This window comes from Elephantulus edwardii, unplaced genomic scaffold, assembly GCF_000299155.1.
Source record: "Elephantulus edwardii isolate Elephantulus edwardi_28Jun2011 unplaced genomic scaffold, EleEdw1.0 scaffold00280, whole genome shotgun sequence".
Classification (NCBI taxonomy): Eukaryota; Metazoa; Chordata; class Mammalia; order Macroscelidea; family Macroscelididae; genus Elephantulus; species Elephantulus edwardii.
In genome coordinates, this window is record NW_006400030.1 from 2,837,029 (window position 1) to 2,851,765 (window position 14,737).

General features: G+C 38.8%; 1 protein-coding gene across 1 annotated transcript in view; it reads left to right on the top strand.

The window, feature by feature from the left end:
- Positions 1–14,737, top strand: part of NOTCH2 (notch 2) — a 188,879-nt gene that overhangs the window by 110,916 nt on the left and 63,226 nt on the right. Inside the window, exon 5 of the mRNA XM_006900324.1 lies at positions 9,560–9,682. Within this exon, the coding sequence (XP_006900386.1) occupies positions 9,560–9,682 (123 nt within the window). The remainder of the gene's footprint in view (positions 1–9,559; positions 9,683–14,737) is intronic.

Below are 14,737 nucleotides of genomic sequence, written 5' to 3' on the forward strand. Positions count from 1 at the left end.
ACTGAAATGCTACTTCAGATAATAGTAACTATCATAATATAAATCTCATTCTTATTTGGAAAGAATCTTTCTTTAATTTATAAAGTCAGGGAAACCAAGTCAGCGGAAAGCATGAGCTGAGCTCTAATTGAGGCCTCTCCTGCCCACCCAGCTTAAAATTGTCATCTTTCCCCAACCAACCTCAATTCCTGATTCCAGTCTGTTTTCCTTTTTCTACAGTGCTTATCATCATCTAACTATATAATTGACACTATGCCATTTTCTTCATTATGCCTATTGTTTATTGTCTGCCTTCTCCAAATGCTACCTCCTCTTACGCTCTCCAAAATAAAAACTAAGATCTTTGTTTTTTTTGTTTGGTAGTTTTTTTGTTTGTTTGTTTGTTTTTTAAATCTATTTTATTTGAGTGAAATCATGTTGCCTTTTTTCAGACAATCATTCCTAGGCATTAATTACCATTGATTGATGCAATTAACTCGTTACGGTGTCTAAGCAAATCCTTATGAATCTTTGTTCTTCAGTGATGTGCTCCAAGCACCTGAAACAATACCTGGCACATAATAGACCCCCAAATAATTGTTGACTCAGTGATTCTAACATCACACAACACAGTGTTGAGAATGTATCTTTGTTCTTATTTCCCCTCTGGCAATCATTCATTTTAGATGTATGTTAGCTTGCCATTTTGTCCCTGTATCTAATACTGAATGACAAATTAAGGATATTTTTCAATTCTGAGAGGTGCTGAGCTCCACATAAATTATTGTTTGGTACCATCAAGTCAACTGTGACTCTTGTGACCTTCTGAACAACAGATCTGAACTTTGCTCTATCCTGTGTCTTTCTCATGATCTCCTATATGCTCAAGTCTGTTGTTATATGCCATTCCATCTCCTTGAGTGTCTTCCTTTCTTTTGTGACCCTTTTTGATTTAGTGATTATATTTAAATAGTACAGTTGTATTATTCTCCTAGCAAAGGGTGCTTAAGCACCAAGAGTTTATTTTAATATTATTGTAAGGCTTATGGCCGGAGCCCTTGTGGCCTAGTGATAAGAAGCGGGACTGCAATACCAAAGACACACAGTTTTAATCCACCAGCTACTCCGTAGGAGGAAGATGGACAATCTTCTGTGTAATTTACTGCCTCTGAAAACCCATGGGAGGGTCAGCTAAAGGTCAGTTCTGATTCAGTGGCATACGACAACAACAAGGCTCATGGAGAGAGAGTGAATTAAAATGAAAAAGTCATTTATGTGGTACAGGAGGGGAAAAAACTATTTCTCCACAGGGATTGGCAGGATGTAGAATCTGAAGACCCTGTGAACAACAGATCATAACCTGGCCCTGTCCGACCCCATCCTCCTGGTCTCTGGCTGGCAAATGGGTCTGCTTTGTCCCTCTGAGTTGGAATGGACTAAATGGCAACATTGTAGTTTTGTGTGTGAAAAGCAGAAGTCCTGGGGAATGGCACCCAGCCAGAGTAATTTTAACAGAAGAACAAAATAGAGCATGAGAGTAAATTATGAAATCATTCACTCTTGATATTTTTGAGTTAGGGCCAACCAATAGGAAGAGAATGAGTTCAGCTGGTTTTGTGTTTGTAGATATTTTGATGAAGTAACACAAGTAATCAGAAAACAGTGGGCTGTTTTCAATCTCCTGTTTGTCTCTTGTGAGTTACCAGTTGGATTGGACAAGTACTTTCTCTTTCTCTCCCACTCCCACAACCTTTAATTCCTCTATGATTTCCTTTTTTTTAACTTTGTAAAGAGATATTCAACCTGTCCTCCCCAAACAATGAAGTTTTATACATTATCTCTGCACATCACCAAGTGATTATATTGAATAGCCCTGTATCATTAAAATCAAGCTCAAGCACATTTTGTGGCTTTTGTGTCTGTTCTGTTGACTGAGGTTATGAACTATTAATTCCTTCTTGCATTCTCACACTCAGGGGCATGTGACAATCTCTTGGGTATTACACTAATCATATTTTGGCAGGTTTCTCCAGAGCAGCTGTAGAAATGGCCATGCCACTTTCTAGGGCGTCTCATGCTAACCCTGTGGCTTGGGCTGTGTGTCCAGTTTTACTTGGTATTCCTGAAAGGCTTTTCTGAGCACTCTCTTATGCTCAGTGCTTTTACCCACAGCCTTCTCAGCTTTCTATAATCTTCTCCGGCTTCTTTCTGTAGAACTTAGCCCTTCATGATCTTCCAGAGTACCTTTTTCACCGGGATGGCTACTATTTTCCCTATGCATGTGGGTTAGAGACCTCCTTGGGCTTTTAGCATCCTGTGTATACCTCTAAGTCAGCACTTACCACACAGATTGTTTTCTTGTTCATCTTACCCAATAGCTGCTTTCGTTTTAAACCCTCACTCATAAATTGGCACAAAGTTAGGACTTGAGAAATATTTGACAGATATGTGCATTATGTGTGGTAGACAGAGAATTATTGATGTCCTGAATTTTTTGCTTTTGAATCCTCTTATTTCTTTGATTTCTTTGGTGGCAGGGTCAGGAAGGAACTCAGCTCATTGCTGTCAAGCCAGAACCGACTCAACTGACCCTGGTTTTCAGGGTCAGTTGAACCCAACTGGTTTTCAGAGGCTGTATAGGGGAGGAGATTGCCCATGTTTTCCCTGTGGAGCCTCCCTTGGTATTGGCAACTCCTTACCCACTAGGTTACCAGAACTCCCTGTTAGAAAGGAAAGTGGAGCTTGTTAGATTTCAGGTGGAGCAGGTGGATCTGAGGTGTGCTTGGAGCAGTTCTGGAAGGCAGCGACGTAGACCTATTCAGGGTTCAGTGGGAGTAGAAAGGGTGTGTCAAGAAAACCAGCTTGGCAGTGGTAAGACTGGTTTGCTTTTGTAACAAGCTGCCTTACAGTAAGGAGGCAGAGGAAGGTCGCCTTGTATTATTCTGACTTTATGTAATTCCAGGTGTCTGTTTTCCCCTTTCTCTTTCATCCTGTTCAATGAAACATTAACCAGTGGACTTTCAGCCCTGCTGGGATGGAAGCCTGATCATGTTCATCAGTCTTCCCCTGTCCAGTCTTTTTTCTCTTCTCTCCATCAAGCTCTTCCACTCTCTTACCTCCCAGGGTTTGAAAACAAGATGTGGATGCTCTCTTGAGAGTTGTTCTCTTCTCAGTGGGAGGATGAATTAAAAAGACTTATCTGCTCTTCACCCTCACTGTCATTATTAATCAGTGAATGCCCTCACTCTGTGGCCTATGGGTCTATAACAGTGTCTATAACAGCATCATCTTAAAATGTTTCTTCTAAGTTTAATTCCTCTCCTTTTGGCCTTTTAAGGACATGAGTTGGCTTTATGTGGTAGACTCCCTGTGCTGAGGCCTTGTGAGCCTCTGTGACGGTGACACACCCATCCCCACCCACAAGTCTGGAGATTGATTGCTCTGTTCCCTTTCTCTTACAAGTTAAAATATATTTTTAAGAAGTGATTTCACTATAACTTATTCATATAAACCGTTTCTTTTGCCTTTGAGTAGGACTCTTTGCTTAGAAAAAAATTGTTAGCTATTTCCGAAGAATTCTGGATCTCTGTTTTAAAACATTAATCCTGTATTAACTCTGTAGGAAAATTGATTTGGCCTGAGTTTATTCAGACATAGGAGTTTTGACTTAAAGTCAGCTTTTCAGGCCGTCCAGAGGAGACTTTAGGATCTGGTTAGCATATCTCAGTGGATGTGGAGAGATCTGGTTTAGGCCTACTAGTTATGGAAACCTGGGTGGGTCAGCTCTATGAGCCTTAATTTCCTCATCTGTAACATGAAGGGATCAGAGTAGATAATCTTACCATAAAAAGAAATCGCATAGCTATTAGTATTTTGAATCTAGTCACCCTTACCCCAGCTCCTGACTGCTGTTAATCTACTTATGGTCTCTATGAATTTGCCAATTCTGGAAATTTCCTATAAATGGAACCATATGGGCCCTCCCTCCATTTCACATGTATTTTCAATGTTTATCTACAGTGTAGCATTTATTCCTTCTTGAACTGAATACTAAGGGCACACCACTTTTTATTTACCCATTTGTTAATTGATGGATATTTGGGTTCTTTCAGTTTTGCCTAGTTTGAATAAGGTTACATGTAAGGTTTTTTTACATGTAAGGTTTTTTTGTAGTTGAATTTTCACTTCTCTTGGATACAGAAATGCTGGGTTTTGTATAGATATATATCCATTTAAGTGTTCTTGTGTGGTTCTGTGTTTTCATTTTTTTTAGGTGTGTAAAGCTCTGGTGGTGTAGTATGTTACATGTTGGGATGCTAATTGAAAGCTCAGTGGTTCTTCCAACTGCTCCTGGGGAGAAATATAAAACAGTCTGCTCTTGATAAGAGTTACAGCCTTAGAGGAGCACCAAGAGTCTTAATGAGTTGGACAGCAGTGGATTTGGGTCTATTTTTGGGGGGAGAAGGGGCGTCTTGATTATGTAGTTATACTGTTAACCCAAAGGCAGTGCCTCTCTGCAAGTTCCTTCTGTGGAGTTTATGGCCTACCTGAAACCTGCTGGAGGGTCAGCTGTGAGTAGATTCTGACTAGAAAGCAATGGCTTTGCCTTTAATTTTAGTTGTATATATAAGAACAGAATTGCTGGATTATAGGGAGTTCTGGTAATTTAGTGGTAAGGAATTACCCTGCCAACACAAAGGTACATTGTTTGCATTCGCGAGCTGCTCTTTGGAAGAAAGCTGGACAATCTCCATGTGTGATTTACTGACTCTGAAAACCTGCTAGAGTCAATTCTGACTTGACAGTCCTCAACAACAACAACATGGTAACTCTTATATTTAACTTTTTGAAAAATTGCTTAACTGTTTTCCAGAGGCTATATTATTTTATATTTCCACTAGCAGTGTATGAGGATTCAAATTTCTCCAGATCCTCATAAACACCTGTTTACATTTAGATCTCTAATCATTTTGAGTTATTTTTTGTGTATATTTTTTGGAAAGAGCTCATTTTCAGTCTTTTGTATGTGGATATTCATTTGTCTCATGACCATTTATTAAACTGAGTGGTTTTTTAAAACTTGTAACTTTAAAATATATATATAAAATAGGAAATAGAAATGGAAGTAAATCCTATTATTTCCCCTCGTGAGAAAAGAAAAGATCTTTCCCACAGTCACTTAGCTATTACATGGTAAGGCAGAGATTTGAACCTGGGCAGCTTGGTCTGAAAGACCATGCTTTAAACCACAAATTAACTGTCTCATCTGTCTTCTTACTTGTTTATCAACAGAAAAGAACTACCTAAAAAAAAATCATTAAAATAATTTTTTACATGATGTGGTTATACTGAAATACTGCTTCTATCTTAATTTATCTGTGGTTGGTGAATTCAGTTAGTTGTAGGACTGGCTAAATAAAGTGAGGGTCATAGCTGTATCCTCTACCCCACCCCAACCCATATACACTCTAGCCAACCATATATAGTCTTAGTCCCCGGAGAGATCAAGTTAGGGGAAAGGTGACCATCACCACTTCTAGACCACACAAGTTCTAGCATTGGTGGACCAAGAGCCTTGTTTCTCCCCACATTCACCACCTCAGGGTCTATTCTGAAAGCATATCTTTACCTTTTCTAAAGAATGTCTGCACGGAAAGCTCTAGTTCTGGGGTCACACTGTTGTGCTGCTTCTTGGTAGATATATAGACTTGGTCTCACTTTCTTTATCATAATTAATATTGAGATTAGATAACTCAGCATTTCCTGGACCATTAATCTACTTATAAAACATTCATATGACTAAACATAAATAAGTTTTTTTTTAGAAAATTAGAGTCTACAAATTTTCTAGTCTTTCTCAAGCTTATTTAGTGACTCATCTCCCTAAAGTGGCCAAGTGCCTAGTACCTGAAAAATGTACTTCCCTTCTGTCATCCAGAGTATTGAATAGCAGCATCATCAGTATGAAAACTAAGGTTTGCTGAATTCAGGCCATTGTCTTTGCACTTACTTGCTATGCATCTGAGATCTAGACAGTGACTAGGGATGATAGCAATTAAATTGATGCCTTTGAGTTGTGGTTCTGGAGTATAGTGTTGAATATACCATGGACTGCTAAGAAAACAAATAGGTTCATCCTGGAGTGATAGTAGGCTGCTTGTTGGTGGCAAGGATTCTGAGGCTTCGTCTTTCATATTTTGGGCATGTTGCTAGGAGGGACCAGTCCTTGGAGAAGGGACATCATGTTTGTAAGGGTGAAGGAACAGAGAAAGAGAGGAAGAACATCGATGAAATGGATTGATTCAGTGACTGGGGTAATGAGTGTTGTGTCAGAGACAGTAAAGTTGGCACAGATGGAGCAGGTTTCAGGACTATTGTACATAGGGTTGTTGTACACAATCAACTTGATGGCACATAATAACAATCATACATTTATTTAATTCTCATCTTCCACGATGTGATCTTTTCTGGGCTTTAGGTAGTTTTTTTTCATTACTTGGTTTATACTCATTCATATGACTGTCCCATATTTAGAAAAAAGCAGCCATTTTTCAGCATAACAGAGTAGACATAGTGGTAAGACATTGTGGTAAGAAATTGATAAAACTAAAACAACTAGGAGATACCATCTTACCGTAGACAGAATAGCAAAATTTAACAGAACAGCAAGCAGCAAATGCTGGTGAGGTTGTGGAAACTGGAACCCTTATTCACTTTTGGTGGGAGTGTAAAATGGTGCAACCACTGTGGAAGGTGGTATAGCACTTTCTCAAAAAAGTTGCAAATAGAGATACCATTTGACCCAGCAATTCCACTACTGGAAATAAACCCCAAAAAGACCATACTGACATCCAAGCAGATATATGCACACCCATGTTTATTGCAGCTTTGTTCACAATAGCAAGGAGTTGGAAACAACCTAAGTGCCCATCAACAAACAAATGGATAGAGAAGCTGTGGTATATTCACACAATGGAATACTATGCTGCTTTGAAAAACAAGGAACTCATGCAATATTATTCAAAATGGGTGATCCTGGAGGACATTCTGCTGAGTGAAGTATTTCAGTCACAAAAGGACAAATACTGCATGGTGCCACTGTTGTAAAACAGTACTGACCTCAGGGTTGGGAGGAGACTGAGAAAGATGGGTTCAATAATGTCTATTGCATTGAAACAGATGAGGGAGAAAACTGTTTAAAAGATATGTGATTAGGTATTTTTGTCATGACAGGAGTCTAGAGCGAAGGCTACATCGTGGAGTGGACCTGGGGGGAGGGATTGTAAAATAATGAAAGAATTTTTCTTTTACTTTTCCAAGAGGGTAGTGTCCTAGGAGGAAGGGTTGGGAGGGGAGAAAAGTGCAATAATGAATGAATGGAAATCCAAATTCTCTGTAAATTTTTACTGAAATTAATAATAAATTTAAATAAAACAAACAAAAAAAGAAATTGATAAAGCAAGTTGTGATTAGGCAGACTGTCAATGCCATGAAAACAGGGACTATCTCTTTTTACTCACTGTTACAAACATGTAAAACTCAATAAATATGTTGCTTGGGATAGGAGAATATTTTAAGAAGACAGTAGTTCAGTCATATGTTGTTGTTAGGTGCCATTAAGTTGAGAACAACTCATAGTCATTCTTTGAACAACAGATTTGAACCCTGTCTTATCCTGTGCCCTCCTCCTCATTTCTGACTTACTTGAGTCCATTGCAGCAGTCATTGTGTCAGTCCATCCCTCCACCTTTCCAAGTATGATGTCCTTCTCCAAGGAATAACCTCGCCTGGCAACATGCCCAATGTATGTGAAATGAAGCTTTGTCATCTTTGCCTCCAAGGAGCCCTATGACTGTCCTTTCTCCAAGATATATCGGTTTCTTCTTTTGGTCTTCCATGGATTATTCTTCTTCTTCTCTAACACCATAGCTCAAAGGCATCAATTCTTCTTCTGTCATCCATATTCATTATCCAACTCTCAACAGCATAGCAAGTGCTTGAAAAGACTATGGTCTGAATTAGGTGCAACTTAGTCTGACACCATTGCTCCTCAGTAATTTGGAGAGGTCTATGACTGTAGACTTTCCCAAAGCAATACATCTTCTGATATCCTGACCAAGGGTTTAATCATATACTATATTTCAAATAGGAAATGTTTGGTCAATAATCTGTTGTCCTAAAGCCAGTAGTCTTCTGTTTGCTTAGAAATATGGCACAAGAAGGGACAGAGAAGGAAAGAAACATAATCTATAAATTACAGAAGAATACTCTATGAGTAGTTAGGGTGGGTTTGGGTGGGCTAATGTCACTTTTCATAAAAGGAAAGGTTGAAGAGGAAGGATGCAAGGCTGTAAGTAAAGAGAGGAGAAGAAAGAATATGGAATGTTGAGTTTTATAGTAATAATGCCACCTCATTTTCAGATAGTTTTTTATGTATGAATAGTACTTTACTCATATCAGGGAGCCATAGGGCACAGTGTATTTATTATTAAGCATTGACCTACCAAAAGGTCAGGAGTTCAAACCTAGCAGCCAGACACAAGAGAAGGATGAAGGAGGCTATTCCTGTAAAGATGTACAACCTTGGAAACTCTGTGGGACACTTGTTCTCTGTCCTGTAGGATTTCCACAAGTTGAAACTAACTCAATGTCAGTAAGTTTCATAGATGACACAAAACAACTTAGAACACATAATAACTTATAACTTTGAGGTAGAATGGATAGACAGAATCAATAACATTTTACAAAAAAGAACACTGATTCAGAGTTTGTGGCTTGTGCCATGTCAAACAGCTCGTAGGTGATGAGGTTGAGACTGGGCTCATATCTTCGGATGTTTGTTCAGTGTCCTCCTTATGCTACCTTTCTACCCTCCCTCCACCCGCTGCTTAGTGTTGAAGCCCTTGAGTGTTCATCCTGAGAAAAAGAAAAGGAATGTAAATTCAATTAGGTAGTATTTCTCTATTCTTCCTGTTAGTCTAGACCTAGAGAAATCTAAAGAAAGAAAACAAACCCATTGCTATTGAGTTAATTCCCATTCAGAGCAACCCTATGGGATGAGCAACCCCTTGGGACAGAGTAGAACGGCCCCCTGTGGTTTATCATGGAAGCATATTGCCACATTTTTTCCCCCAGTGAATCACGGTGGGGGGTAAAATTCGAACTGCTGACCTTTTGGTTATCAGCCAAGAACTTAAATACACTGTGCCACCAGAGCTTCTTTTAAAAAATCTAACATCCTGTTGTTTATAACCAGTGGATATCTCTGCACAGTAAGTATTTATCTTCATGGGGTTTTATTTCATGAAAATATTGTCATTTTTGTGAGGCAGCTATGAAGCTATAACACTGATATAATGAGCCATTTTCACAATCTAGCTATGCTTGAGGTTTGAGAAGACAGGAAAATGCAATTTTGTTCATTTGTTTTTCTTTTCATATGGGTAAGTCTTTGGTTGTGTAGCTGCTGACCACTGAACTGACATAGTGAAGATTGTCTGTCCTAATGTCCTTTGGCAAAGAGCAAGCCACATCTTCTGTTAGGAGAATTCATTATTGTCTCCTGTTCTTCTCTTACCAGGTTTTGAAGGGAGCACCTGTGAGCGAAATATTGATGACTGCCCTAACCACAAGTGCCAGAATGGAGGGATCTGTGTGGACGGAGTTAACACTTACAACTGCCGTTGCCCACCTCAGTGGACTGGTATGTGTAGTGTGGTGAATCCACCTGAATGGAGCTAGGGGTGGTAACCCAGAGAGAGGCTGTTCCTGAAGTAGGCACCTTTTGCGAATTACCTCAGGGCTGTTTTTGGGCCAGTGTATGAGCTAAGCAGGGATCTCTATGCAAGGTCTGGGGTATGTGCCTATAGTGCCAGGCACAGGTATTCTTGTATGTCTAGAAAGAAATATTGTTGCAGGTGTTAATTGAGCAGCTGCTTTGAATTTTTACAGAGTGCTAGGTACTTTGCAGTACATTGCCTGGAACATTGTAGATGTTTAGCGAATATGTGAGAGGTGAAAAAAACGTACTAAAATAAGTTGCATAGACTACAGAAAGTTCAGAGCTTATCCCCCACCCCCTTGAATAAACTCTATCTCATCTTAACTATTTTGTCCTATAGAACAAAGGATTGGGCAGGTAGTCTGGATGACATTAGCTCTATAACCCCATTCTATGTATCTTTTTGTAAATGCTTTTTTGTGTTTCTTTAGATACATAAAACAAAAAATAGACTTTCTAGACTCCTACAGTAGAAGAGGAGTTGTGGTTACATGCCCTTGAGTTGGTTTCAGCTCATAGAGACCCTGTGCAGACAAGAATGAACCACAATTTGGTCAGTCCTCAGCCATGTTTACTATCACTGTTATGCTTGAGCCTATTGTGACAGCCACTTCTTGAGAGGCTTCCTCCTTTCACCGACTCTCTGCTTTACTAACATAATGTCTTTTTCCTGGTGCTGATCCTCCTGATGACATATTCAAAGTCCCCAAGACGGTCCTTACTTATAGACACCTTCTTCCTGTATATCTTCCAAGACAGACTTGCTCATTCATCGAGCACTTCAATATTCTTTGCCGGTACTGTACTTCAGATGTATCATTTCTTCTTCAGTTTTCCTTACTCATTGTCCAACTTTTGCCTGTATATGAGGTAACTGAAAATTTTATAGTCTCTTGGGTATTTCTGAAGTTGGGCTTGGCAAGTTTTTCCACATACTTTTTGAAAATTAAGTGATTTTATGCAGCTATTTTTCCTCCCACTTTCTCTTTCTTTTAACTATCACAAGTAGAAACCATTAACAGTAGGTTAAATGATTAATAACTGTACTTTTTTGAGAGTGATTGGTTGACGTATTTAGAAACCTAAGAAGCAAGAAAGTTAATGTTATAAGAGACCAGTGATGGACTCTGCTCGGCCAGGAAGTTTTGATGTTGGATCTTTAGTTTCAGGGCTACTTTTTCTTATCTGTCACATTTAATTATTTAGAGTACTCTAGAGCTGTAGACTATGAATAGAAAAAAGGAGTTAAACCTTTAATAATATGATTTCTTGGAAGGGCACACATTGCTGTTTTTAATCCTCAGACTGCCTTTTAAATACTTTCCCACCGAGTTTCTCTAAAATTGGACTTTCCCTAGAATTTTTCATGGTGTCTTGATCCTAAGACTTTACCATAGACATCACTATCTTTTGCCATTTCTGTACTAGATTTTACAGAGGCCATTTCCCCCCAACTTTTAAAAAGTACTCTGAATTTAATTATATGACAAACAATAACTGGAAAGATTTGTAATTTCTTTTTCTCTTTTTAGTGATCCTCACAGCAATACAGGGAGGGTTAAGCATTTGTTAGGCGCTTATCTCTCCTTTGCCCTGTGGGAGTGTGGCTCTGTGTGGTACTAAGGTTCTGATACCAGTGAAGATTAAATAATATTGTCATTTTGTTGCTGATTTTTCTTTGATGCCATATTCAGATTTCCTGTTTTGTGTGTATTCAGGAAGGCTCGAGCTTAGGGGATATATTTTCAATGAAATGCAATTTTGCCAGAATTTCTTGCCCAATTTTTATAAATTTCTTCTTATCCATTTATTAAATGGGTATTTTTTAATAAATCCATTTCCATGCATTTAACACTTTCCAGAAAAGTTATCAGAAATATTAAATAAGCCAGCTGTGGCAATATCTCTTTCTCTTGATCTGCTGTCTGTCTCTTAGAGTGCCCCTCAGTCTTTGGTGTCCCACCACAGATTTCCTTCCTCCTTTTCACTCATGCCAGTTCTTTGATTTCTGATGACAAGCCTTGTTATATTGCCCTTCTCACCATGGGCAGGATAAAGAGTTTTTGTCCATCATCTGAAGCCCATTGTAGCCTCAGCCCTTTCTGCTCCTTTGGTCTTTCTCCTCTTACTTTATACTCCAGATATAAGAATTGTTCCTAGCTGTCCTGTATCTACCCTCTGTTGTTTCACATCCTTTGTCTTCATGCCAGTGTTCTTTTCTTCTGGTGTATCTTCCCTTCTGCACTCCTCCTCCTATTTCTCTCACCATTTTTCCCCCTGCATGGTTCTTTGCCGGTTACCTCCTTCGTGAAGCCTTCTGTGACCTCTCCAGGCTGGACTGCAGGCTTTCCTGGGCTCACTGGGAATCCTGGGCATCCCTCTGTGACTAGGCTCATCCCAGTTATACCAACATTGTTACACACTGGATGTGAGGGAGGAACTGAATTATAGGGTGGTTGCACTGGGAGAACAGCAGTCACTAGTACTCATCAACTTTTGTTCTTCACATCATGTTACTGAGCTATTCAGTTCACCCATTCTGAGGAGACAAACAGAAAATCTTGTGACATAGCATTCCTATTTCTGGTGATATTAGTGTTCTCCATTCAGATTTCTAGTTTCTGCTTTTAACAAATTACTGAGCAGCCAAACACTGCTAATTTCAATGTGTAATAATATCAGAACTGTGCTGTAGCTACACTGAGAGCATTTTCACCTAGCATGGCTGTTTAGAAGAGTGTTCATTTTTGTCTTCTGATGTTACTATTCTTCTGGACTACCTTAAACTCAGATGGAAAAGAGAAAGTGATGAAGGAGACACTGGGCATGTGGTTTGTTTTCTTCTTTATCTTTATTAGAGATAAGTTTGAATAGCTGGATATTTCTTTAGGAAATGAAAGTATACCCAAGGATTTGATGAAGCTTGAGCATAATAAAGTCTTTATTATATGTATTTGGCCCTAGGCCATTTTACCAGAGCAATTGTACTCTGGCAGATAACCATTTTAGGGGGAAAAGTTTTACAAGAATCCAAGCTAATTAGAGCAATGTAGATTAATGTTTTGTCTATATATATTATTGTTTGAATTTTCTTTTTAAAGGTTCATTTCCTTTAGAATTAAAGTTGACTCTCGGCTCAGCTCAGAAATTCTTCTCCGTGGCTGCTTTTGGTTTGGGTTCACTCACAGGGCAGATGTGATTTATTTTCTTGTGCTTGTTATTAATCTAGAAATGTAATTTCAGCCTGGGCTTGGAATGGTGCTTTGGGACGCTAAGCAGAAATGAACAATGGAAGTACGGTTAATATGAGTGAAATAAAAGTGACCACATTTTCTCTCAGCTCTCCTTCATGAAATGATGAGCCTGAGGAGTTATGTTAGAATTCCCACTGCTGTTGCTGTCAGTTGCTCTAGTTTCAGTTAAAAAAAAATTGGCATGAATCAGCAAACATGTCCTGCCAGAGTTGGTGTGTGAGGTTCTTGTGTCTGGGAATGAAATCTTTTTCTGATTTTGAACTAGATGTCCTGTTTCAGTTCAGCCTTGCATTGATAACAAGCTATTCTTCAGGATGAGGCTTTTCTTACAATGTTGTTTCTGTCTTTTTAATACTATAAGGATACAGCTTTTTTACTTAAAGTGGAAACTAACTATATCTGAGGTGCAGAAGTATTCTTTATTTTCTTCAGAGGGAATGAAAAAAATTCAGCTCATGTATCAGTTTTTTCTGATGTCAAGTTGATTGTGTGGATTCAGTGATAAGCCTGTTCTTTGGAATTCTGTTTCCTCACCCAGTTTACTATCAGTTGGGCAAACAGCCTGAGTGCTAGCCTGCAGCACCCTCATCCCAGAGACCCTAGAGCTGATAAATGTCTCTCTTGGTGGGAACAAGAGTTAGAGGTTAGAATAATTTGCACAGTGAAGGAGGTAGGTCAGGATCTTTCCTGCCTTTTGATCTGTAACCCAGTATTTTTGGTTAAATTCAGGTAAAATCCATTTAACTTTATGACTTTTTAAGCCCTCGTGGAAGTTGCTTCAATAATAGATGTTTATTGAGGAACTGTAATAATCCAGCATACTCTCTCTAATACCAAATATTATAGGAGACACAAAGAAGAAAAATATTAATTCTTGCCCTTAAAGAATGGTCACATTCTTTAGGAAGCAATAAAGAAGTCTACATATAACTACAATAGGTTGTAGAACATATGAGTAAATGTGAGTTTGGAATATGGATAAGAATTAAGGATAATCTAAGTACTTAATGAAATGAGAGATGGGAGGTTAAGAAGTTAACTTCATTTCTTAGTATGAATAATGGAAAAATTTGGGGACTATTGACAGAGATGAATGTGAATTTCAAGTGAGTTTTTCAAGTGACAAAATATTCAATAAAATGTGGGAGCTCAAAATAGAGTTTTGAGTTTAGAGATTCCGATTTTGAGGCTTTTTTTCTCTTGCTAGCGAAATATATCAGTTCTCGTGGTGTAGTCCTTAGTAAGTGGCACTACTAATCCAAAGACTTTGCATCTCTGCCAGTTGGAATCCACCTTGGCTCCATAGGAGAAAGATGGGCAGTTATCCCATGCAATTTACTGCCTCGAGATTCAACTCTGAGTTGTTTCTGACCTCACTCCCAATGGAAGATAGCTGTGATTTGGAACCAGCTCAAGGGCAGTGAGTTGAACTGAGTATGAGTACATATTGAGTTTGCAAGGAAAAATCTGTGTGCTGAAAAGTATTTGGACCTGAATTAGGCAAAATAGTCACAAGAAAGAAAATGACTAAGAAAGGAGATGGAGAGAATAAAAGTGAGATGAAAGGAGTTGTAAGAGAAGTAGCACAAGCGCTTTGCATTGTAGCATCAAAGGGATGCATTTTAAGATTCTACATGCCTCTTGTAGCATCTGTAATCTCTCACTGCTGTTACTGATTTATATGCCTGGCTTGCCCAGGAGTCTGTCTTTAACCTCTTGAGAG